This window comes from Lichenostomus cassidix, chromosome 7, assembly GCF_008360975.1.
Source record: "Lichenostomus cassidix isolate B80296 chromosome 7, HeHo_3.0, whole genome shotgun sequence".
NCBI classification, from domain to species: Eukaryota; Metazoa; Chordata; class Aves; order Passeriformes; family Meliphagidae; genus Lichenostomus; species Lichenostomus cassidix.
In genome coordinates, this window is record NC_139488.1 from 21,385,371 (window position 1) to 21,412,018 (window position 26,648).

At 37.1% G+C, this 26,648-nt stretch overlaps 2 protein-coding genes across 3 annotated transcripts in view; one reads left to right on the forward strand and one right to left on the reverse strand.

Annotated features, from left to right (window-relative positions):
• PSMD14 (proteasome 26S subunit, non-ATPase 14) overlaps positions 1-21,092 on the reverse strand; it is a 46,555-nt gene extending 25,463 nt beyond the window's left edge. Inside the window, exons 1-4 of one of the 2 annotated variants that reach the window (XM_085066652.1) lie at positions 20,969-21,092; positions 17,799-17,850; positions 16,133-16,210; positions 13,165-13,216 (exon numbers count right to left, since the gene is read on the reverse strand). In XM_085066652.1, the coding sequence (XP_084922778.1) occupies positions 13,165-13,212 (48 nt within the window). In that variant the 5' untranslated portion in view covers positions 13,213-13,216; positions 16,133-16,210; positions 17,799-17,850; positions 20,969-21,092. The remainder of the gene's footprint in view (positions 1-13,164; positions 13,217-16,132; positions 16,211-17,798; positions 17,851-20,968) is intronic. The other variant, XM_085066653.1, reaches the window with a different exon arrangement.
• LOC146434723 (uncharacterized) lies at positions 20,287-24,240 on the forward strand. Its single transcript, XM_085066654.1, has 3 exons — positions 20,287-21,900; positions 22,628-22,727; positions 24,019-24,240. The coding sequence occupies exon 1, from the start codon at positions 20,512-20,514 to the stop codon at positions 20,995-20,997; it is 486 nt and encodes a 161-aa protein (XP_084922780.1). The 5' UTR covers positions 20,287-20,511; the 3' UTR covers positions 20,998-21,900; positions 22,628-22,727; positions 24,019-24,240.
• The last annotated feature ends 2,408 nt before the right edge of the window (positions 24,241-26,648 follow it).

The window sequence follows — 26,648 nt, forward strand, 5'->3', positions numbered from 1 at the left end:
CAATACCTTCTCTGTTAGTTCTAGATCCAATATTTATATTATGAATCAAATCTTTCTATTTTGGAACTCATATATATACGTGTATCTGTCAACCATACCCACTTCCTAGCACCTTCAGCCTCTATTTCCAACTTTGATACTGCTGACCAACATCTTTTGATATTTGCTCTTCTTCATTCCTTACTACTCATTGCTAGTTCTTCTTTCACTTTGGCCTTTTCATCACCAATCTTCCAGCAGGTTTAACTTCCCACCTTCCGAAGTATTCTCACCAAATGTCCATTTTTCATGAGCCTCACCCCTTCATCAAGTATTTCTCTGACCTAGCCCTAGCCTAACAGTGAGATGCTCCAGTGGAGAAGTGCTCCTCTAGCACTCACGTTGAAAAACTCTGTGAGCAGTTCTTCAGAACATTTCCCAGAACCAGATGGGCAAGGCACCTGCATCACTTATACTGAATTTTCTACAATTAAACTGCTTGACTGGCAAAGCTTCAAATGCCCAATCATTTTGTAATTCTGTTCCTATGCTTTTTTCTCTGTAAACATGTCAGTTTACTTTTTTAACCATATCTCTCCTGCTTTAAGTCTATTCACTTAGAAGTGTTCACTTAAAATTTGGAAAGCAAAAAGACTCATGTTTCCACTTAATCACAGCTAAGAATAAAGCCCAGACAAGTTGAGTTTTACTTTTAAAAGTAACTTACTAGTTTGTTAACAAAACCTTTTTTTCATACATAAAGCTCTCTCAATTTCCTATCAGTTCTAGACCAGAGATGCTCTGAAGGGAAGATAAAAATACAAACTAGTAATCTTATGCTTTAGGAAGAACCATAATACCTATACTGTACCAAGTGCATTCAACGTTTGTTCCAGATTTTGTTTAACATTTCACTGTAAGCAACCATCCCATTACACCATTCAGTAATTTTAAAAATAAAGAACAGCGTAATAAACATCTCACCCAGATTAGCACAAATAGTTCCATGATTTCTGGATGGCTAATCTTGATGTTTGACTGAGACTAGTTTCTCAAAAATCAGGAGCTTGAACTGAAGTTTACTCCACAGACTATGGCACTTGAATGAACCCTCCTCAATGGACTTTCTAGTGTCTGTTAAAATCACACTGACACCTGTCCTGCAGCTCAGGCATTAATCACAGCTCTGTCCCCTGTATAGATGCCTGTGTCCTCAATTTACAAGAGCTTATTGTTTGTAATTTTTCTCATTTTAAGGTCAGTAGATTCACCACTTGTAGAGAGGAAACAAAGACAAACATTTTGTTTCTGTAAAAAGGCAAATGAATCACCTTTAGTTTAAGCAAAGGTAGGAACTAAAGCGGGGTGTTCCTGATATTTCCTTATGATTTCTATGCTACTTGGAGCATCCAAATGCTCATTTGCCTTGATGATGGTCCAGAAGAGGGGATACTTTAAACTATACTTCATCAAATCTTTAGGCATTCTATGAGATAAAATGGTTTGTTTTCAAAACTTGCATTGAATTCCTGTTGCCAGCACCCACAGTCAACAATTTATTTTCAGCACAGGAAACATTGCTAATTCATAAAGGAATGCTTCATGGCGTAAACCAACTTGCTTAGCTTTTGCTATTTTTTTAAAGCCCCAGGATTCACTAAGAAGGATTTTACGTACTAAATGTGTTTAAATATATATAAAAATTACTACATTAAGGATTAAGAGGTATCAACTGCATACTTCACTGCTTCATTTTAAGCACATGCAGGAGATAGTAAAAATATTAAACATGAGCTTCCACTCTTACCATGCAGTTCAACCAATTTACCTGAACTTGTAAAAATTAGTTAATGGTAGTACACAAGACAGGTTTATGAATTCTCAGCCATCTTATAAATACACAGCACATACCAAGTATTTCCTTGGTCACTGATGCTTCTTTGTGTGACCTCACTGTCCCCTTTCCTTCTGCTCTGTGCTTCTTATAGATTTTAATTACTAGCTAAATTATGGGAAAATGAAAGTCCTCATTGCACCGTACCAATTACATGTATTAATTTTCATGTTAATATTCCTTTCTTTGTTTTGCATATTGACTACACTGAACTGCTCAGAGTACTGAAACCATTAATTTTGAGGAGGAAATAATCCATAGGCCAAGTTTCACATTATTTTTCTACCAAAGATAAACTGCCACATAAAATACTACAAGCACACATTTGTATTTCTACAGAAAATTCTAAACCAATGTTCACCAAATTCTTAACATAAAACTTTTAAAGGTTTAATAGATAAAGCCAAGAGAATGGAACTTGAGTCTTCCAAGTAGTTTACTTGACTTTAGATGATTTGAGAAAAAAGAGACATTTGGGAACTGAAACCAATTTCTGCCATCTCTGATCACCTCCTTTTCCATAAATGGCTGATAATCTAACACAGCCCTGGAGTCACAGCCCCAGCTTCTGCGTGTTAGTTACACAGTATGTGGGAGCCAGCTACGAGTTACAGGTCTTGAGATTTCTTTGGCCTGTTTCTGGTAGTCTTTCACAAAAGTTTATGCATTTCTTTCATCAAGCAAAGAAGAAAAAAGATTTTATTAGCTAATCTCTACATGGAGGCAAATATTTTACACTGACCCTCCACAGCATGTGCTATTACCACTGTTCATAAACTTCACTGCCTGCCAACTTTAACAAAGCAGCACCATCCTTACGAAGCAGAGCACCAAATTAAATTAACTGGTATCAGGAACCCAGACAAGAAAGTGTTTGTGTCTGCAAATGCAAAAGATCTGCTGGTATTTTTGGCCACATTATTGTATTCAAAGGACAGCTATCTCATTGCATAGTTTTGGAAGACTGTTCATCTCACTGCAAAACAGTGAATATTGCATACCTACAGGTTTACTGGATTATTTCTTGGGGAACTGGAGAAAAATTAGATTTGGAAACTGCAAGGAATACTGAATGTTTTTTTTCCCCAGTTATGCATGTATAAGCTGGATACTGTACCTATTAAAGAACTGCTATAAAAATACTGTTCTGTGTTACTGAAAAATTGATGTTTCTTGTTAATCAACTCTACATGCTTTCAGTCAGTGAAACGAGCTGTCTAATGGCCACCTCATAAAACCCAACCAAACTCTAGGCTTGTTTTTGTGGCAGAATTCCAAGTTCAGTAATAATTGATAAAATTAAGTTACCACTATTAAAATACATTTTTACTTTTGTTTTAATAAGTTTGTAAGGGAAAAAGAATCACATGCAAGCTATAAACAGAAAATCACCTTATAATATTAAATCATGCATGTTACTATTTCCATTTCAAATAGTTAAAGAGACGATCCAATATAAAAAGCAGTCCTTTACTTGGGCAGCCCCTGTTGACGAAGTGTTAAAGGCATTTGCCATTCTTACAGGATAAAAACTAACGCCTTGAAGTGTTACCTACTCGGGCCTTTTAGCAAATTTGTTAACACTTTTAGGTATATTACTTCACCTTTCTCTTAGTGTGAACTGATATCAATTATTTAGCCAATTTTATTATTAAATGTGAACTAAAGTGTCATTTTAGAGCACTGCTCTTTATTTGTACTATTTTACATTTATTCAAGTAGGTATAAAAAGTGGACTTGATTAATTACACAAGGAACTGAGAAATATTCCACAAATTAATACACTTTCCATTGTTTAAATGGATCTTAAACACTGCTCTGGTTTAATGCTAATAGCACAAAAGATGATTTTGAAATACATCATAGATGTTTCAAAGAAGCTCAGTTTTGCAGGGGCAAGTGTAATAAAAACCCAAAGGCAGTGAACTAAAGTGCTGTAAAGCACATCTCAGCTTTAATGCACCAAACAATGTATTACTGTGTAAAACAGAAGAATCATTACTATTACTTATTTATTTTTGCAACTGGAACAATTTAAACATGAATATAGGACACACAAGCAAACAATGACTGCTATCGTGTTTTATTTCTTTCCCAGTAAGCTAAGAAAGAACCTTTTAATAGTTTAATTTTGTGAGTATTAAACAACTAGTGTGAAAAACAAGCTGCATGTAAACTATTTCTACTGCCTCTGCTTCAATGACTAGCTGAGGCAACCTGTTATAGGAGGTGTTAATTGGCAATAGGAGTACAAGTCAGAAGCATGTTCCCCATCGTCCTAACCCAGCAAGGCTAGGTCATTAAAGTGGAAATGAATTCTTTCATGCCGACTTAACCCTTTCACTACATATTTTCAGCTGTTATATCCAAAGACAATTGAGAAAGATTAGCTAAAAAAAAACCCCAACAAAACAAAAAAAACCCTTGCATTACTTTTGAATTTATCTACCCCACATTTTTTCTTCATTACCCTTCTCTACCTCCTTCAGAACAAGTGCTTCAGGTAAAGATAACATTTCATTATGTAGGTAAGGGAAGGAAAGGCAAGTGAGGTATAAATGCAATAACAATCATTATAAAATAGTAATTTATCATATGAAAAGATGCATGGAAGGATGAGGCACTTAAAGTGAGCTGAAAGCTACCATTTTCTGGAGGTAAATTTAATTTTGTGTGTATAGCTTGGTACAAGGGAAAAAAAACCATTACAGAATACTACCTACAAAGAGGACACAAACAGGAGCAAACGTGCAGAGGAGATAGAGGTATTAATGACAGCAAGGCCTTAAAAGTTCACCAGAGTACCACTGCTCATCTCTACTTACCCTCTGCCAGTATGTGGCACAACCTGCTGATATATTGATATGAAGAATAAAAGATTTCTTAGATCAGCATAGTACTTTTTACACAGTGCTAAGCCTAGAAGTCTAAGCAGAGTTGGGATTGTGGAACAATTTTTTTCCTGTACTGAGACAATACACTTACAGAAATTACCAACTCATGTTCCATCAGTGGAAGTGGCAAATGGAGCAAGGCATATTCTGGGATCTCAATGATTCTAACAACTTTGTCATGACAAGCACCAGAAGCCATGTACTGCATTTTCTGCAGTACAGGAACTTAACGTGATCAGTCATGACAGAGAAAATTACTGAGGTCATACAAAAAGATTAAAAAATCAGAAAGCTCAATAAAAAAGGGAAAAATATATTACTTTCCACGGTGAATCACCCACTAATTAGTAGCAATTTGAAATTTTATTGCTCTTTTCAAGTTATTACACAGACAATTTTGCAGTTAGCTCCACATCAACAGGATTAGATTTCGAAACTAGCATTATGTCTAAACAGTTTGTATGTTTAGGTCCATTTTTATACCAATTATAATCAAGCACGCATAACAGACCACAAAATACCATAAGTCTCAACAAACAGCCTAGATTTTTCAAAGGATCACATTGTCTTGTTACACCATATGTCAGATGAAATAAAAATTGTGGCAATACGTTTAGTCTCATAGACTCCAAAATGAGGTAGGGATACTAAGAAAGTATTGTGGCATCAACTGCTACTGTAAATTGAAAAATCTCTGAAAAAAGCCCCACCTTAACAGGCTAGATAAAAGCTGTCTCAGTATGTTTTACAAAATTCTGTCTCCTAAAAAAGCTTACCCAGGTTCACATTTACAACAGAACTCTGCGAACTGCAATATAGATGGACTTGAAATATATAACATTTCCCATCTCCCTTCCTCTTCAAAACCAAAATTACAAAACACAGAACTTTGTATAGCTTTGAGCAGTTGGTTAAATGGGTTGGGATCATAAATTTGCCAACACCTCTTTGGTGCAGAGCCAGAACTTTACTGCTTAGTTTTTTCTGCTTGTTTAGGATTTCAGTTTCTGTGGGGTGGTTGTGTGGTTTTCTTTTTTTGTGTGCATAGAGTGGGTTTTAGTTTGTTTTTCTGCCTGGGTTTTGGGGGGGGGGGGGGTGCGTGGGTTTTTTGGTCAGTTCGTTTTGTTATTTAATTGTTTTTATTTAAGCAGAACTTCAAACAAAAATGGTCTCTAGTTTACTGGGACACTCAGAGAACTTTATTATTACAAATAAATGTTTACTACTCAATATTAGCATGTATTCATGATATAAAATTATTTACATCTATCACCTGGATGCAATTTGGAATAATCAGACTTCCTGCAATGTTCCCAACACAACCGTTGCATGAAATGGCTTCTTGAGTGTAATCTTTCCTGGGTTAGTATCTCCTCTATCTTTACCCCATTTAATTTACAAATTCATTGAGACACATGACACAAAAGCATAGGTATGCTGTATTACTGCAGTTAATATTCCTTATCAAGCATAAGGAGAACTTGGACTAGATCTTTAAATGTCCCTTCCAACACAAATCATTCTATGATTTGATGACAATGTTATGGTTAGCAAGAAGCCATAAGATCAAGGACACAAAACAGATCCTCAGTAACACTGTACATTTTTTTGAAAAGAACTATTATTTTTCACAGCCTCAATCTAGTGGAAAATAAAAGAAAATCCAGAAAATACAAAGGTGAATTTCATTCCAGGATAAAACCAGGATTAACCTGTTATCTATTCCTGTCAGCATTACAGAAGGTAATTTTTAACTGAGAGTCTCAAGGCAGATGATGAGTCAGCATTTTTAATTTCGTCTGCCTCCAGAAGTCTTGCTCTGACATGGATTTTTAATTACCTTACTCTAGACACAGTTCTGCCTAGAAGGCAGGGTAGCCCTCAGCAGGTTCTGCCTAAGCTCAGCCTAAAGTACACTTTGTGAAGCCAAGCAGTTAAAGGACACCTCCTCAATATGTTGAAGAATGCACCAGGTTCTATACGCCTACAGGTTCTCTGTTATGAAGAGCTGTCCTCTGGATACAAGCAGGTGAACTGGAAGACTCAGTGGCAATACACAGGAATGTTAGTTTGCAACACTTGTAAAAACAACCAATCAACCAACACCCCCCACAGACACAAACCACACTGCAGTAACACAAAAACATTTCAAACTTCCCAGAAAAACCCAAAGAGGACTCTTCTACACAGTAGGAAGAAAACAGAATCCCGTGTTCAAAGGTGCTGCATAGTAGCATTGCAACTTAATATTCAATAGCACGCGATTTCAGAAAGAAGATACAATTTCCAAGAGAAATATATCAATGACTATAAGGCGGCTGTTTCCGCTTGCAGAAAGGAACATTACAAGTGAATAGGTGTAATCCAAAAGGCACAAAGATGTCTCTTCTTCTTTAGTCGTTTTTTTGCATGCTCTTTCTCATTATGGCTACACTCATTTCCTTGTCCAAGATCCTTTGTCTCTTCTGGGGAAAGTCGAAAGTCAGCTGGACTACACCGGCAATTAAATTGAGGAGAGAGAATCTAATTGCCTAATTATTAGAAATACCGAAGTTTAAGATCTGAGGCCAAGAAGAGGCAGCAAAAAATGGTCTCCAGAGCAAAAGAGCAGATCAGAGGTAACTGTAATGCTCGGACACAATGCACTAGCTTTTTCAGGTTTAGTTCTATGTTTCTTTCTGATTAATATGTAAGATGGGTCTGTAGTGCAGCCATCCTACTTTAAGACAGCCTTTACAACATAAATTACATCAATGTTTAAGTACAATGATATGACTACTTCTAAACCAATTCTAGCAGGTTTCTCTTTCCCTCTCCCTTTAGCCCCTTAGGAGACAAATCACATTACAGTGACTCAACTGTGTTTCAAATGTGTGAGAACTATATTCTGTCTTTGCAATCCTCAGCAAATTTTAAACAAGCCTAACACAACTCATGAAGTTATCATCTCCAGTGAAACCAGACCCAAGCCACATCTGTACCCTAAATTTGATATAAAGCTTTTGTTGAACGGCTCTGTACTAAAACACTGATCAAAGCAGTAAAGCATTCATCCCAGACAATAAAGTGGCACAGTTTACTATCTCTAAGGTGTTTCTTTTTTCCTTAAAACAAAATCATGTATTTTGTAACTGATGCTGAGACTTTCCACAGAAGATAATGCAGGCAATTAATTAAGTCTTCTGAATTTTCTATGGGATTTCATGTTGGGTGTTTTAAATGGATGAATAATGTTTGTCACTGAGAAAATTTTTTTATTCCTTAAATGGGTTGACAGCTTCCAGGGAAAAAAAGTAGAACTGGAATAACCCACCCAAACTGCACACCATCTCATCTACTGGGAGTTACATTTGAGTTCTAGAAATAGTAACATTCTTCGTACTTGAGAACTTCGCTGGAAAATGTCTCAGAAGCAATGGCACAGAAACAAGGCACAATTTTAAGAGCTATAATTCAGATTTATTCCCCTGGCAAAATATTCTCAAAAGGTGTATTTGAAGCTTCAAATATATATGAGAAGCACACAACAGTGCATCACCACAATTCAAACCACATAAAGCAAACAGACCCAGGAGACACAGAAAGGAGAAAGTCATACAGCCAAACAGATACTGAGATACTAAAACACTATACAGCTTTACAAAGAAAAAGGCACTTCATTAAAGACAAGACATTTGCACCCTTTAAATTAAAACACAACCTGTTTCAAGAATCAATGAACCAAAATAATTTTCAGTAAGATGTTAAGGTGTTGCAGTTTTTCCTGGCTGAGCAGTCAGTATGTTTGTGGGTTTTTGTTGGGTTTTTTTTATTATTTTATTTTATTTGGTTTTTTTGTTTGTTTGGTTTGGGGTTTTGGTTTTTTTTTTTTTTTTTTGGAGAGGAGGGATGGGGGTGTCTGGGTTTGTTTTGGGTTTGAGGTTTTTTTATTGTCGTTGGATGTTTTTGTCCACATATGGAAGATGTAAGATGCAAGAAAAAGTCATGTACTTCAAATGACACATCAGCTTAATGAAGTAACTCAAGGAAATTTGCACCTAATTGTTAATTGGGAATGATCTACACTGAGCCTGACCCTCCTCTCTCTGCCAGACCACCAACTCCTATTTGGAAGCCTTGTAAAAGAGTGCACTGTGCTGTCCCCCAACAACCACCCCAACTAGATCAGCACATGAAACAGAACTTTAGATCAGCAGCAGGTCTCCCAAGCTCCCATGGTGCCACAGATTTACTAAATAGGATGAGCATATTCTAAAAACCCCAAGATCCTATGAGGGAAAAAAGGTTCCACAGCACCAAGCAGTGCAATATTTGAAACCTCCTAATCAAAGTGACAGTTTTCAAGTGCCATTTACAATGCCCTAATCTGGAAACATCCCAGCTAACCCATCTGATCAACTATTTCACAGATGGAAGCACTTGATGGCTAATTGGCAAGTCCATGATTCAAATAAAATAGCTATCTGTACTTCTATTTTCTATATTCCAAGTCAAGGTGTAAACACTCCTTTTAAGACACAGGTCAGTTCTCTGTCTCCCCCTCCCTTCCTACTGGAAGGTTTTCCCTTCCCCTCACTCATCAAATATGTTAATTCAAAAATACAGAATCGGTTTTATTTTTCATTTATTGTACTAGAACAGTTGTCTGCACTAACAGAGCAGTGTAAATTAATATTTTCAAAAATCTACCAAGTAATGAAAAATTACTTCAACAGTATTTTTTAAAAGTGTCAGTATTTCACTGCTTCCTATCACATCTGGATTCAGAAAAACAGACAGCATATGCTAGTATGGACAAGAACTTGCATAGCTTGAATTACTGTTCTGAAAGTGCTGAGGAGAGAAAGCTTGGCTACAAATGTACTTAATTTGCTCACACCCTTTGCAGTGGGATTGCCTAATAGAGGCATATGTGGAACTCATTTCACCAGCAAACAATAGTTCAGCATACAAAATGAAGAGGAGTGTTGCTCCAAATTCCTGCCTGCTACATAAGCAGAATGCTTTTACGTACCCCACAAACCTGTTCATTTGTCTGCAGCAAATGTACAATGCAAACTGAAGTACTAAACCACTAATGAAATTCTGTGGTAGGCAGTATTCCAGGGGGACAAACAGGGAGAGACAGAAAAGAATGAATCAGGAAAGAGAAGATAACTAAAAAAACCCAACATGACAAGGGGCAGAGGAGAAGGAGAACAATATAAGTGAAGAAAAACAATGGCATTGCCAAAGTTTTAATTCCCATGAACTACAGGAGGGAAATTGAATTACTAAGATTTTCTTTGAGACGTCACAACACTTTCAGTCTTTTAGAGTTCCCCTGCATCTTTTCTAATAGGCTTCAATCATTCATTCACCCATTCATCTTATGCATTTGTCACTTATCTCATGCTTGGTAAACATAAATTCAAGACAATATGAACTTATATACCAGGTCTACAACACCAGTCATGTAGGACACAAACAATTGTTGCATGAGCAGTGTTCCAAAGAAGGCCATACTTTTGGCATCAAGCTCAAAACTAAACACAGATACCATCCCATAAAAAGATCACACAGTTAATGACCAAGTGCACTGCTAGAAAATACTGTGAATGGCTTATGTGATGCCAGAAGCTGTAAGATTCTCTTCTCCTCTCTTGTCTACCACCTACCCCAATACGACAGCCCTTTGTCCATGCATGATTAAAAGAGAAGAAATTCCTCAAGATTTCTAAGCCACAAGTCACTGGAGGGAAAGTTTATAGCGGAAGTATCAGTTTAAGTTCACTTCCTTAAATATTTGTTTATTAGCCATACGAAAACAGGCTTAGGGTAGATGGGATTTAGTACTAACCACCTCTGGACAACTGAAGGCCAATCAACCACCCAATAGCATCCTGAAGGAGCAAGAAGTCAGAAAAGAGAACCACAAATTCAGTGACAGCAGTTCTCATGTGGAATACAGTACACTGAAAGACCTGAAAAGCATTTTGCAAAAACATGAATTTAAAGTGCATTTGGGACAACATACCTGAGTTTGGAAATTAAGAAGACCAAGAAAAGCTAAATGAGACAATAACCAGAAGAGGCAGTTTTGCCAAGGGGAAAGAGCCAAGTAAATGCTGCTGAAGAAGCTAAAGCAAGTCACTGAGAAAGAATGCCTTGGCAAAGATCAAATGGGAAATGTGCTGACCAAGCATCTGCCAGTACTTTAACATCAGGTACAAGGCAAATCAAACAGACTCTTAGCAGACCTTATGTGACACAGTCCTCTTGCTAAGCAGACCTGAAGTGACAAGAAATCTCCAAATCTCCAAACTATGTGATAAAATTACTTTGAAAATGCCTTTTTCTACCAGACAATATACACAGATGATTCTTATGCTGGCAAGAATGACTCAGTCAGATGTTTTTACTGTGTTCAACCTTTAGAACAACTGTGACACAGCAATAAAAAGATCAAAAGCTTCATACAATTGTTTAAAACACACTAGTGCAAACAAAGAGTAATAACTTTGTTTGCTTTCTAGCAGTACAAAATATATCCAAGAAATATCTTCCTCCTCTCTTCTATCTCAAAGACATCTCATTCATTTTGGATTATCTCTCAATTTCAGTTATCATAAATTGATACTTAGAACATAAGTGACCTCTGAAGGTCCACTGAAACACAGAATTTTAAGGACATAAAATATTCTATTTGAAAAGCCTTCCTGCTGATCCAATAAACCAAAAGACTACAAATGTAGTCAAGACATCCAGTGCAAGCAGCAACTTGAGTAAAAAGCAATTCAGCCTTATGCATTTTTTCCTTAATCCAACACACATACTCATCAATTCACTTAAGAGACAATGCCATATTTAAACAAACACAAAGCAGCTTTGCAGGCCAAAGCTACCAGAGGAGTTCAGCAAGCTTCCTCCGAATGTTATGCTCTATTGTGCCACAATTTTCTAGCAAGCATTAAGTTAAAGATGAAAAATTCAGAAAACAGCAGAGAGTTAACCGTAAATTTGAAAAACAGCTTTGATATGCGTCAAGTTCAGAGAGGACTAAGAAGTGAAAGCTTGAGAGATTAGACTGCACAGATGTTAAAAAAATGAAGAGTCATGAAGCAGGCTGGCAGCTCAGAGGAACAAGAGAAATAACTGTTTAAGAAAGTGAAACTAAAAATAACTGAGGGCGGCTTGAAGATTCACTAAGAGAACGTGAATAGAATTTTAGCTATAAAAAGGGAAAAAAATTATGCACCAAAAGTTACAGCTTATTTGGCAAAACATCTAGAGTCTGTAGATCAGCCTAGAATATTGCACCAAATGCTTCAGTATTAAACTGCTCCTGTAGTTATACTGGACACAAACACACTACACACAACCAAAAGAAGTTTTGGGTTTAGCAATTTCAACCATCCCAGAAACAACCCTGCACACACATCATGAAGCCCAAGACATACAGAACTGATTCTTCCAGAAGAACAAGAGTCTGGATTCTTGATTTAGAACAGAGCCCAGGAAGCAGATGAGGAAGCAGAGAAAGGCCAGCTACTGCAGCCAACCAAGACTACAAAAGAAACTACACTGGAGACCATTCCTTACAGAAATAATTCTTCCTACAAACCTCAAACAAAGAAGTTCCTAATTATTTTTTTGCCTATATCCAGAGTAACCAGCACAATGTAACATGATCAGATTGATTTTATTTTTGAAGACTGCTGGCCATACCAGACTGCTGGCCATACCAAGGAAAAAGCCCCTCGGACTTGCTGTAGAGGCAGGAGAAGCCATACAATACGAATAGGTCTCTCACTGGAACAGGACAGCTGCCAGGGAGGCCTTCTTGTTGTGAGTAGTTACAGAAGTGAGGACAGTCAGCAAGAAGAGACACAATAAAACACTCATAAAGGTAGGTACAACTACCCATAAAAGATAAATTCAACTCAAATTACCTCTTGAAATTTACTTATATTTCAGTGTCTTATAATGCCCCATCACAATTCAAGAACTTATAATACCCCATTGTGATTCAAGAACTGAAATATATAATTTATGATAGAGCAGTGGATATGCTCAACCATTTAGAACACCCTTCGTGTTCTGAAATTCCGTATTATTAGAAATTGGTTCTTTTTAAAATGTATTATGTGTTTCCAGTGCTTTTCAATTCAAACTTTAAAAAGTTCAGACACCAAAAGTAAGGTTTACAAACATTCTGTAAACTTAGTGCCAACGCAGGTATTCATACTTACAAAAAAAGTCAAGTTGTAATGATGATTTGCATAGACATATAGATTCTCTAGAGTCAAAGATTATTACTATGAACTCTGTCTTTTTAATGCTGTTTTAAAACATAATAGAAGGAATGTTCCAGAACTGATTAATTTTAAAGGAAAGATTGACAAGCTATATACTAACCTGTCCCAGCCCAGGCATACCTCCTCCCAGTCGCAGAAGTCTATCCATATTTCTAGAAAAACAGAAACAAAGGAAAAATGTTCCCAAGCTCTGAAATGTTTACTAAATTACTATCTATATAATTCACCTTCAGTCACTCAGTATGTCAAAAATATTGGTGGTAATTACAACACAACATCAGACTTCCTGTTAATTAACACCACATATTAATTCAAGAAGCTGTCTTCCATGCTAATTAACAGACTTTGTTTTATTGCTTTGGTTTTGGGTTATCCCCATTTCTGAAGATGAACACTCTTGTCAAACTTTTCAAAACTTTCCGGTCTTTTGATTAATTGGGGGATTTTTGTTGCTTATGATCAGTACCTACAGCCAGAAAGTTCCTAAAACTTATTAGATATACAATCGAATTTACTTCAGTTTGCTCAAAAATCATCAATAAAAATGTTGAAGTAAGGATTTTAGCATCCTCATTAGTAAGTTCTGCGCTAATTAACTTACAGCTTGTCAGTTATCATCAAAACTGCATGTGAAAGACACTAAGCAGATTATGGATCTCTGAATTAGCATCAAAAGCTTTTTTTTAATGAACTCATTATACTAAAAGAAATACTGTAAAGTAAACATTTAATGTGTATATAGTTAGAAGACTAGTGACAGTACAGTCATTTAATACATTTCCAGTGTTGCATGTGCCATTGCTTTAGTGCAAGATTATTCCAATCAATACAACTTCTTGCTTTAAAAAATAAAAGCAGTTTTTGTTTCCTGCAACTGTTAAAGGAGTGATCCCCAGGAATAAAGGCTGTTAAGGTGCCCAACCAAAAAAAAAATTACACTGATGTTTCTTTCTCTACTTCTCTACTTCACTGATGTTTCTTCACTTTCTACTGTTGAAAAGGCATCTCTATTTCAGGATGGATACCTAAGTACAAGTTCTGCCCCTGCTTTAACAAAACTATCATGCTTAATTGCCTTTTTCAGCTTCTTAGCTTTATACAACAGAACTCATGGATAAAATGGAAAAAAAGCCTACTGAATATTAATTTTTAAACAGCTGTGTTCAGCAAATCAAGCCATTTCAAAGGCTTACAGAAATCAGAACATTTTACTGGCTTATTTTATTTGTGAAATAGAAGGCATTAAGTACAGCATTGAAAATTATGGTCTTAATTGGACAAGTTTTAATACAATACAACAAAGCCTGTTTAGGTGACATAAAAGCAATTGAGAACACCAAGTATGATTTCCAAAATACGTTCATCCTTCAAGTGGATGTTACATTACACATAAGAGAGTAATATACATGATTTCAGATTACATTAACAATACTAATTCAATAGCCTTCTTTTAAAAGTAATTATACAAAAGAACCAGAAAAAGATATTTGCTTTGTACATGGAAAAATCTTCATGCTGAAGGTGAACATCACCACAATTTTCATAATTTCTTCTGAAATTTGCTAGAATTTTTACTGGCTAAAGATTAATAAGCTTTTTTTCAGTATAAGCTTATTTCAGTATTTCAAGTTTAAAACAAATAGTTAAAGCTTCTAAACACACAAAGAAGAAGCACTTTACTTCCTACTTTCATAACAATACCAAAGATACATTGATCAGTAATACTTGCTCTACTTGCTAATTTCACTTTCCCAGTTCAATGCACTATCAAGATATGAGTTTAATATGATTCACTCCCTTGATTTGATCAAACCTGCAAACCCAACAACTGCAGCCTCACCTAGCAGTAAGTACTTTTTTAAAGCTCCACTGGCACTGCATGAATCAGACAGGAGCTTATTAAAGGGTCAATGGTAATGTTTCACTTTTTCAGTAAGTCATTGAAGCCAAACTTTTTTGTTAGAGGCAAAAGCTGCACACAGTGTATATACTTTTCTACCCTGAACTACAATAAATGCTAAATCACGTTGTAGGATTTCCTTGGAAAGGTTAAGTTGCTGTTTAAAGCTATTATGTAAGCATATGTTAAATGGCTTCAATAAAACAGTCACAATGTTACCATAAATTAACACCAACTACATTTTGTTTTACCCCTCTGTGGTAGATACTCCTCCATTGAAACCCACAATGACTCATCTTCCATGACACTAAAGAGGGCTGAAGAGTAACTGAGAAGTAGATTTAAGCTACTAAAACTATTATGTTAATCTATCATGGTTGTTAATTTAAGAAATTCTCAGTCTCTACAACTGGTAACCATAAAACTGGTAGTTCCAACAACTACAGCAACTTTCATAAGCTGATGAGGTACATGACCTATGGACATTTAAGAAATAATATTGAGTAACAAATCCTGTAACACAAGTGAAAAGCAATGGATAGTACAAATTAATTAATATTTTATTCACACAGTTTATTCCAGTTTCTAATTTAACAGAATAGTACATCATTTATAGAAACATATTTTGCCATAATAAAGTTGGCTTAGATTAATGTATTAAACCGATTATTTATCAGCGTAACTTTACTACAAAACCTCACTGTCTTAGAGATCTGGAGGAACGTAACATTTCCCACCTATCTATTACAGACTAGTCACTGAACTGAAATATTCAGATTTTCAAGACAGCAGCACAGACAGAAAATCCACGAAACCCAATTCTAGATGCACTGCAAATTATTTTACTAGCTCCATGACTTGACTCTGGTTAGAGTTTTGGCAATTAATGCTTTACTTGTCTATTTGTAACAGAGTATGTTTTAGAAGGCTATAGTCTATATGGACCTAAACATATTTGTTTACTCTATATAAACATCTGAAGAATTTAGGTTAGTGAACCAAATCAAAACAAATTTTGTTAGTCTGCTGTATCTAAATATTATTTCAGCCATAAACTCCATTTATGAAACAATGCTTTTGTAAACCTTAAAAGAGCTTAAGCAAAATTTTTAGGCATTAATAAAGATAACTTTAGTCTTTACAGATAAAACAACTATACATTTCTAACCTGATGCTCAGTAAGAGGTCCTCACAGAACAAACTTGGCAGCAGCTCCCACTAAAGATGACACTAGTAGGTCTCTTTCCTGTAGAAGGAAATAGAAAGAAGGGAAAAAACCCAGTAAAATTTAGAAACAGTAGCACATGTAAAAAGAAATGTTACACTGATAAGCTGCAAAAGGACAAGGCACCATTGAAGAATAACACAAGGAATGTTTACTGGTTTTTTTTCCTTTTACCATACAATCTGTTAAGAAGTACATGCCACGTCTTGCTCAAGTATCTGCAATAGTGCAAGAAGCTTCCAATTTTCTCAAAATTACATGTCAAATATTTTAATAATTCATTTCAGCAATTTAAAGATAATTGATCATTTTAAATGCTGTTAGAAACTGAACTTTTTTTACTGTTGTAGAAGCTCTTGCTGCAGCGAAGATGCCCTAAACACCAAGAGTAAGAGCAGTCTGCAGGTACAGACAGTTTTCCTGTTTACTTCTGCAAGAGCAGTTGGTGTGACAGGAAAAGCCACAAAGACCTTTAGGTTTGCCTGAATTCAGGTTGAGAAAGGCTGCTTCACACTCCATTTAGGAGTTAAAACTCATGTTATCCTCCTCTCTGAGAACACTGCCCATTAATTGCATCCACTCAATCATTTGTAGAACACTGTTTTAAAACAGATCTGTGAAATGATCTGTGGCCATGATTTGATAGACGTTTTTTTCAATGTCAGTGTTAACATAAGGAGCAATGAGGAAGCTGCTGCTGCTCACCAACTTGATGCTGCTTTCTCAGTACTGCCAGGACAGCCATTTGTGCAGCCCTGCAGCAAACTGAGAGGCTAACAAAAACGCTGGGTTTAACCCTGTTCACTTCTCTGAGAGGCTTCACACCGCATCCCAGAAATAGTTGTCTTGGCATAACAGAAAAAGAGGTCTTGGAAGAACTGATTGCTTCTAACACTAATACAGGCTCCAGAAGACATTTCTGTCAAATCATTCTTTAAGCTAAAGCTGCCCAAAGAACGTCTATGGGTTTTGGGGGGTTGGTTTCGTGTTCTTGTTTGGGTAGGGGTTTGTTGTTTGGTTTTTCAGTAACTGAGGTAATTTAACAGAGACCCTTCTGAACCTTATCTCAAAGCAGTACAAGAGCAAAGGAAGATGTGGTTCACCTTCCCAGAAACTTGGAAGAGAGAGAACTAGTCAGAGTTTCTCAGTGCTGGCAGGCTGGGGTGGAATTCACTAACAAGTCGAATGAAAAGTTACTATCACTCTGCCAGCTTTGCAGAAGGAATGATCCAGGAGAGACCACACGAGCCAGTAGCATAGGCTACAACAGAACTGCAACCACTTCTTCAACTGGCCTTGAGGTACAACCCAATTCACCTTTGGTCACCTGACCACCCACAGGTCTTGCATTCCCTTCCCCACTTACTACAAGCATCTGAAAGAAACAAATCTCTGTGAGCTTGGTCTGTTTCCCAGGGAAGCACACACCACAATCTATGGCTGAGAATCTTACCTCTCTCTACTACAAAGTGAAAAAAGGTGCGTTTGATTAACAACTTATCTGTTTTTTTTTTCCCTATATTTGTGCATACACATGCATACGCTTGCGCTATATATACACATAAATAAAAGTCAGAAAAGTAAACAAACAGGTCACAGTAAATCTCACCTCTTTTCCTTCCAAAGTCGCCAAAAGGTGTTTTGATACTGTTTCCTTCTGTCTGGAAGAAGAGTTAACAGTCTCTATTTAAAGTGAAACATTAAGGAAGTAAATGTATCAAATAGTTCCATACCAGAAAAATGTAGAACAGTTATCATAATAAACTTGCATTTTGGTGCACTGCATCATTTGGATAACATGCACTTATCACTGAAATGAACATGGTTACTAATGGCTTTGAAAAAAAGAATTAAGTAGCTCCTCTGCTTACATTTGTCCATCATTGGAAACACCACAGCTAAGTAATCTTGGTCATGGGATGGTATCTAAAAATCCAAACTTCCATTACTGCAATTTTCTTTTAACTGTCCTTGCCTCAAAAGGGAAAGATCACTGGATATTAATAATGCACTGGAAGTATAGAGAGAGTATCTCAAAACTGATCTGAAAACAGGAATTTTAAAACCCATCTCTAATATTTGCTCCTAATACTAGTGTTAGGTAACTAATAATTGGAAAGAGTTGCCCATTTGGAGAGTTCTGGTTCATCATTCAGTTGTTCACTGGTATTTTCAAGTCACTTAAATGCTGGCTTTTAAGAATGAAAACATTTTTTATTAGGTAACATAGGAATGAAGGATAACAAAAGGATTATGCACAACTGTATACACACATATAGGTATAAACCAATAGCTACTGTGTTTATACTTGGCATGTTTCAGCATGTATTTTGAAATCAACTTGAAACAGTCACAAATTACTGTATCTCTGTGCATGAGATACATGAGTTTCACACTACAGTGCACTATTTTTATCTAGCATTAACACTCTATGATGTGATCCCTCAATAAAAGAGGGTTCTCCTGCTTTGGCAACTTTTGAGTTAGTAAGAAATAAATATCAAAATCAGCTTCGACATACATGGAAAACAATGGCTACTAAACTGCCCTATTAGTGGAGAGAGTATCAGGCCACATGCAGGTGACAGCAATTTACTTTGCAATTTGTACACTGAGTGACTTGAGGCAAATAATCTCATCTTCGGTAACTCAGTTTCTCTACCTGAGACCACACAGCAAGCTTTGCACAAGCACTTCCAGATCTCCTGTTGAGGAGTTACACGTAGCAGATGATCAACAATTTTATTAACAGCAATTAAAAAAGTGGCTCAAGGTTTTTGGTGCAACTGTAACTTACTGCAGTTAAAGTCACCTGACCTGAAAAGAAACTTCACATGTGAAAAGAATGAGGGGGTCATGGGGTAACACTACCTTCCTATATGTATATCTATTTTCTATGAAAACAATAATAAAAAAAAAATACTACTACCAATTCTAAGTAATCTGTTCATTAAAGCTAGAGATTAATCATCTCATGCATGAATGCAGTCTCAGTAGTGCAAGTCCAGAGTTACATGACTCTTTTGCTTCTATAACATGCTCAATTCTGTAAACCAAGACCCTGTTTCCGGATCATATAGACCCAAATCTCAACAGACATGAGCTGGACTAGGAGGTCTGCAGATCAGCTTCCCAGGGTCTGCTTTCTGACTTCCAGAAGTACAGTAAACCTAACTCTACTACATTCATTGCTGAGCTGGAGTTACTTCAGTAACACAAACAGACTGCTTTAAACCTACTTAAATACATTCACATAAAGCTTACAGACAAGCAAAGATTCATTAACAAGATGTGCCACCACAGAAACTGACAAAATTAATTTTAATTTTATGCAATATATTAAGTAATGGCCTTCTCTGAAGTCTGCAGAAAGGCAAGTAAACACACAACTACTGTGGAACTATCCTGTATCCAGCAAGTACTCATCACACCAGCTCTCTATTATTCAAGGTGCCCTTAATACCTGCCCTTTCCCATCATCCAAGATATTACAAGGTAGTGGTAGGTACTACTAGTTTATACTCCATAATTTTTGTCAGGAGTGAATTACTTCCAAGAAAGTTTACCAACTAATTTATATACAGGTATTACTTCATACCAATTTTAAAGTAGTCTCTAACTTATAATGTTCTAAACCATAGTTTTCAAATGAATATCACTGAAATGGCATGTTACAGCAGATGATGGAACACAACATTTTGCATTAAGCTACAGGCTAGAAACCCTGCTGCTCAAAGTCACACTAAGTGATTCAGAAGCAATTAATATGCAAGCCAATTTCTGAATTTCTTCACAAACAGATATTTTTCACTGTCTCAATAAAGTAATGAACAGTGAATGCTCTGCTCCACAGAATCTTCTTCCAAGTTTACCTGAGGCATTCAGGACACCTTGGACTCACAGGTCTGAGAGCTTTAAAGAGAACACAGATCTGCTGAACTTTTCAGCTTGCCTAGTGCCATTTCAGTTTATATAGCTTTGAGATACATTTACATAAAACTTCTTTTAAAAAGGTAACTCTCAATCCCTGTTGATTTTCTGTTTTTCCACAGCATACCGAAAACAACTGCACCTTTAAGACATGACGCCAGCACACAACCCGATTTGTCAACTGTTTACAAGTATCCAACTGTATGACACAAATTTGTTACAAAAACAGTACTTAAGTCAGCTGCATACTAGATATAGCGCTGTTAATTTTCAATTATCGCTCCTTTTCCACTCAATTCTGCTTCCTTCCCCTTCAGGTATCCCAGCCAGCGCTTTTCCTTCACTCCCCCCCGTCCCCCTCTAACTTCAGCTGCCCTGCTGGGATAGCAGCAATGCTGCGCTCCGGGAGCAGCAGCGCGGCGGCCGTGCGGTGCCTCTGGCCGGTGCAGAGCGCCGCTGCTGCCCGCAGCACGGACCGTGCCCGGCGCTACCCAGCGACGCCGGCCGCGGCAGGCCGGGCGGAGCGGCCGGGCCCTGGGGCCCGTGCGGCGCCGAGGCCCGCTCGGCTGCATCCCCCTGCGCCGCTGCCCGGCCCCTCTCGCCGCCTCCCCCCGGCCCGTTCAGCTGTCCTAACCGCCCTGAAGGACCGTGACCTCCCCCGCGGAAAGGCAAGGGGGCCCGGCGCGCTTCCCGCCCGGGCCGGTGCCGCCCGCCAGACCCACCCCGTCCCGTCCCGCTCCCGCCGCGGCCTTGCCCGGCGCTGGGCCGACTGCCCGGGCCGCGCTCCCGCCGCCCCACAGCCCGCCCTGGGCCCAGAGCTCTCCGGCGCGGAGGCGGCCGGGCCCTCACCTGGGCCGGAGCCGTCCGGGCCGCGGTGAATCAGCCGGATCTCATTCAAACCGAGCCCTTCCCGGTTCACAGGGCACCCGGCAGCGGCTTCCGGCCCCGCGGGCGGCGGGGAGGAGCTTCCGAGAGCCGAGACCTTCGGAGGGGTGCAGGCTGGAGTGGAACGGAGCGGAGTGCAGCGTTAAACTGCTCTGCTGTAAAGTGCTGTGGGGTAACTTTGTCCCTCTGCGGCCGAATGTCACCAATACTGAAACAACGACACGATAGGATGTCAGCAGAACCAACAAACGAGTCATCAAATCAATAAAAGAATGATTAATAGCAACGCTACCACATGTACTCCTCTCAAAAACAGTGTTGCAGAAAATACGAGGATTTAGGGAAGAGAAATACGAGTGACCATATGTATAAACCCAGCCCAAGCAGAAATGGAAAAGAGTGAGAATTTTGGTCAAACAAAGATAATAGGGAGAGAATCACATAAAAGCAGGCATGCTGATTTATGATGCAAACATCTGTGATGCAAACAGAGAAGCAAATTGGGATTTCTACTACCTGTGTGTTAACTCTGCAGCAAAAACTCTTGTAGATTAAAAGAGGAAAACACAAGGCCAAGGGAGCACGTTTTAAGACAGTGTGTGAGCAAGTTGTGGATCTCAGTGCCCCTTATGAACTTACTGAGGCTAACAGAATAAAAAAAAATTAGAAATTTATTTATATCTAGTTACTGAAATGCTGCATGTATTTTAGAAAGTATTGGGACAACTTAAGAATGTATAGAAGCAATTTATTAGGACGCTATATGGAGTTTCTGCCATGAACAACTAAGAAGAGCCTCATGGTTTATTTGAAAGCTCCTTTAAAGACTGAGAATGTCATAGAAGATGATCAGCATTTTCTGCTCACAGACCAACTACATGGAACCAGATGAAAAGGTACTAAGTTATATGGAAATAACCTTAGACATATATAGTCACCACTTCCACAACACTTCAGCAGACACAGAAGTCTTAGTTTTTTATACCATGAAGTATAAAATTAATCCAAAGAAAGAGACAGGGAATTACCATGATACGGTATTCTGCTTTTTAAGAGGGGAAGCCTTTTTGAAAAGCAATATAATTGTCTCTTCCATTCCTTTTCAGATCTTAATATGCTGAGGGAATCAGAAGAGTTAAAATTTCCAAAAGATTGTTAGACAGCTAAAGGCTTAAAATGTAGTTTAAATTGTGGGTCAGTAATTTCTTTTTCAAGTTACTAATGCAAAACCTATTAATGTAATTTATTGGTGTGCCCACAGCCAAATTACTCAGAAACAAAGAGTAAAATCTGTGTCTGTGTATATATTTATCTATGTATATTTGTCTCAAACAGAAGAAATCTTGCACCCTGCTTCAAAACAGGTTGTTACATTCCTTCCTGTTTTAACCTGGCAAAATTTAGCTCCTGTATCTTGAGACTGTATTTTGAGACTTCTGCATGCTTTAATGTTCTCGAAAGTCATTATAATAAATTATGTGGTCAAAGATTTTTCTTTAAATTAATGCGGTAAAGTTTTAGTTCAGTGAATTGAAATGCGTTATGTATTTTGCTGGTTTGTGCCATGATTTTGAGACCGATCCTTTTATTCTTCCATGTTCACTCGAATTCTGACACCTTAAGGAGAAATACCCATCATATTTGGGTTCTCACTCTGCAGTCATGTGTCTTTTAGGAACCCTGCACTTCTGAAAAAAGAAAGAAATACAAATATTTATGTAAAGTGAGCATTTCTCTGGGTTAATCTGTATAATAAAGAAAAACAGCATAGTTAAATCTTTTTAATATCCCTATACCTGGTGACTTAAATGAGCAATCTAATTTCAAACCATTTGAAGATTTGGCCCTTCTTTGAAATACAAAGTGAAACAGACTTTCATTGTTATTCCTAATTACATTTCAAGTCATAGTATTGACTTTTTAAATATATACATTTATTGAAATTTTATAAATAAATACAGTTACAGAAAAAAGAAAAAAAGAGAAAATAGGAGAAATATTTACACTAGAAAGTATAGGGAATTAATTGGATATATAGAGGCAGTATCATGGTTGGAACTTATGACAGATGGTATTTTATATTTTTATATAAGAGAGATATATTCTTAATCATATATGTCAAAGAAAAGAGACCATATGTTGTTAAACACTTCCAAATTGTCATTTAATCTGAAGGGCACTCTCTCGCATGCTACTGAATCCCTCATTGTTTTGGTCTAACCAGTGCTAATCTATAGAAGGTTTTATTATTGATTTGTAGTAATGCAGTGCAATAAAATTTTCAAGGTTTGTTCCCTTTTTTATTACTTGGATGGTTGTCATAAGTAGTAAAAACTTCCTTTGATTGGACCGTTATATTTTTCCTGATTTCCCCATGCTAACCTATCCTTGTTTGTAGTGAAGTGATCAACAGAGATCAGACTTGCTAACAAATCACACAATTTTTTCCTAACTCATGGTATATAATTTTCCCTTCAAATCACTTTGTGATTGGATTAAAGCAGCAATACAGATGAAGCTGTATAATTAAATAATTCAGTTTTACATAGCTAAGTGGCACAATTTAAGAGTGCTGTGTAGAACGTGAAAAATGCACAGAGAGATTTGACACAATTTTCTTGCAAATCATACAGAGAGTACTGTTTGTGCTAGGACAGTAGGAATTCTCCAGGACTGAGTTATAATATTTTAAAAAAAAAATCAACACCAAAAAACCTGAACAAACCCAATAGAAGATTAGTTTTAGAAAGCCTGGTATTAGAATACCCAATGCACTGTGGATGGCACAAAACATTAGACTTGTGGATATTTTTATTTTCTATGTTTAAACATGTAGAAGAGAGCATGGGAAATAAATATATATCGACTAGTACAAGAGCTGACATCATATTTGTGAGAGGGTAATAGAGCCAGAATCACACTATTTAATTTATTTATTTATGCATTTATTTATTGGTTTAGAACTATGTTTGGTAGTTAAATTAACAAAGGAATAATAGTTTTTTTAACTGCAGCCTTTCACCCTGGGAATGGACTGGAACTCTGTCTTGGCAAACCTGTATATGGGGAAATGGTTTTTTTTCTTATCCTTGGCAAGCACTCACTCAGAAGTGCTGATGGTGACCTCTGTAACATCCCCAACAGCTTGTACAATGCTTGATCAACTCCTTGCTGCATGCAGAGTAATAGCAAGTCTTGTCACAAACAATGAATAAAATTTTACAGGATTAGTTAAAGATAGTATATGAGTGAGATTACTTATTTTAGACTTCTCAACAATTCTACAATCAGCTGCAGAAGGCTGTTAGAGGCTTGAAAGAAGCTTCATTAATCATGAAACATATGATTATTGAAAACCTGCAAACAAAACTATTTGCATCTCTTTCAGAGCACAGACCTGCCCATTAAAGTATGACAAGTATAAACTCAGTTTAATTTGAGTGAGAAGAACGATAACAATGTATTTGGATGTAATCCATCCCAGTTAAGTAGGGAGAGGATGTTAAGAAAGCAAACATTCCTTACAGTGAGCCATAAACACAGCCCCAACCCCGCCTCCAGTTGGTGCCAAAAGATCTTGTTTCTATTGGAAGTTTCACCAGCCAATACAAGTTTCACATGCAGTCCTAAAGGAAACTGGACTTTTGTCTTTTTAAGTCTATTTAAAGTGATGGCTGAGTTGTGAGAACTATCTACAAACCATCTGGAGAAGATATGGCCAAGAAAAAATCAGTCTTGCTGGAAATGCTTGTGTTGGGGGTGTCTATGGAAAATTTTTATGAGGAAACAGAGAAGTGGGTTTGTGTCCCTGGCAATTGCAAAGGTGCTACTCTGTGAGAGACAGTTTATTTAAATAACTGTGTAGAAGACTGTAAATTGAAAACTGTAAATTAAGAGAAAGGTGGTATGTAAAGTGGACATACTGTGGGTTTTTTTCTGGATTGCTGTGGGATGGAACAATGCTACACTTTTTTTTTTTTCTTTATTCAGTGGGAGATTTCCCCCTTATTTATGACACAATAAAAATTAATTTTATACTTCCTTTAGTACTTAAGATATTTCCGATTGGGCTGAAATATTGCTTTTATGGAAGTGCTGTGTAACTGGTGTAATGCTTTTCACCAATTCCAGGTAGTGAGAGCCAACCAACAATGTTCAATTACTTCTGTGGTTATGTCTGTGTTAGGGAGTAGTAGAGACTGGGAGGAGCAAATGTGTGGGGCTAAATAGGCAACCATTTCTTTCAGTGCTTTTTACTTTGAATAGCTCCAATTGTGTCCCATAGAGTGAATACCCATTTGCAACCAAATTGTATTAAACATGTTTCTGCTCTGCCATTTTTCAATGAGAGGATCTACTTCCAGCGCTCACAAACTGCTTCATGGAGAAAACCAAAGCACCAAAGTGCTTTGAGAGTTTTGCTTTAACAGCACACGCTGGATGCAAACTTAAACAATCATGTAGATGCATGATATATGTAATCTTTTTTTTTTTTTTAATAAGAATTAACCAACAATATGTAAAGACAACATGCCAGAAAGCTGGAGAAAAATGAAATTAAATTGAAGAAGGTGAAGTCATCCACATTGCTACACATGGCATGCCCAAAGCACTGGGTATATACAATATGTTCTATGGAGAGCCTGAGGGACCTGTGAACTGCTAGATAAAAACCCATTCAGTGAATATTTTGATCCTCACAAGAATGTCACTTGGGAAAGGCACATTTTTTACAAGAAACCAGCTGCTAGATGAGACCATTGACCATTGTTAAGATCTTTAAAATAAAGCCAAGTAATGTGAATTGGAGCAGTTAACAGATGGATGAATTACTTGTGATATAAGTGATAACCAAGTCAAAGCAAGGTGAGAAAAGGACTTGACATTGCAAAGAACAGCGGATATTTGCAGGGCTAGTAAAGACTGCTTCCCAAATAAAAGTGTTAGCTGGTGGTGAAAGAACTGGAGTGTATCTAATTAAAAATGCATACCAAAGCATAAAGAGAGAATACAAGGGTAAACAAATGGCAGAGACCAGACTTGTTTTCAATAGATGTAAAATCAATCACAACATGGTGAAAAGGTCCTACACAAGAGGTTCGGTGTCCTGTATACAATGAAAGCAGCCATTTTGCTGAAATTAGATTGCTTTCAACTCAACATATAAAGATATGCCTAAGAAAAACTATTTGTGACTGTGCTGCTGGAGGACACAATGGATGACAACGGTGATTACAGTGGCTGATTTAAAGGATGGTGGGGATGACACTATTCTATAAAGTCAGATTTTCTGCTGGGCCAGAACATTTCCTTTTGAAATTACCTCACAAAGAGGATTTCATTACAGATTTTGAAAATTCTCTGATGATGCAAAAGTAATGGAGAATTCCTAAGTAGCTTCATTCCACAGAGCTCTACATAAATGAAATTAATCTATAGAGATTACATTACTAATCACAGAGATATAGTAGAGAATAAAGTATTTGCAATCTTGCTGCCCCTACTAAACAATGTGCTATTCATCATTTTTAATTTACTCTGTTACTCAGGATGTGAGGAACCTGTACTTTCTATTTAAATAGAAGCTGGAGCTAAAATACAAAATAATGTATCTAACTTAGACATTAAATTTGTGACTTCTACA

Excerpts from the sequence above, each read along its gene's own strand:
- LOC146434723 (XM_085066654.1), top strand. The coding sequence starts at position 20,512 with ATGCTGCGCTCCGGGAGCAGCAGCGCGGCGGCCGTGCGGTGCCTCTGG.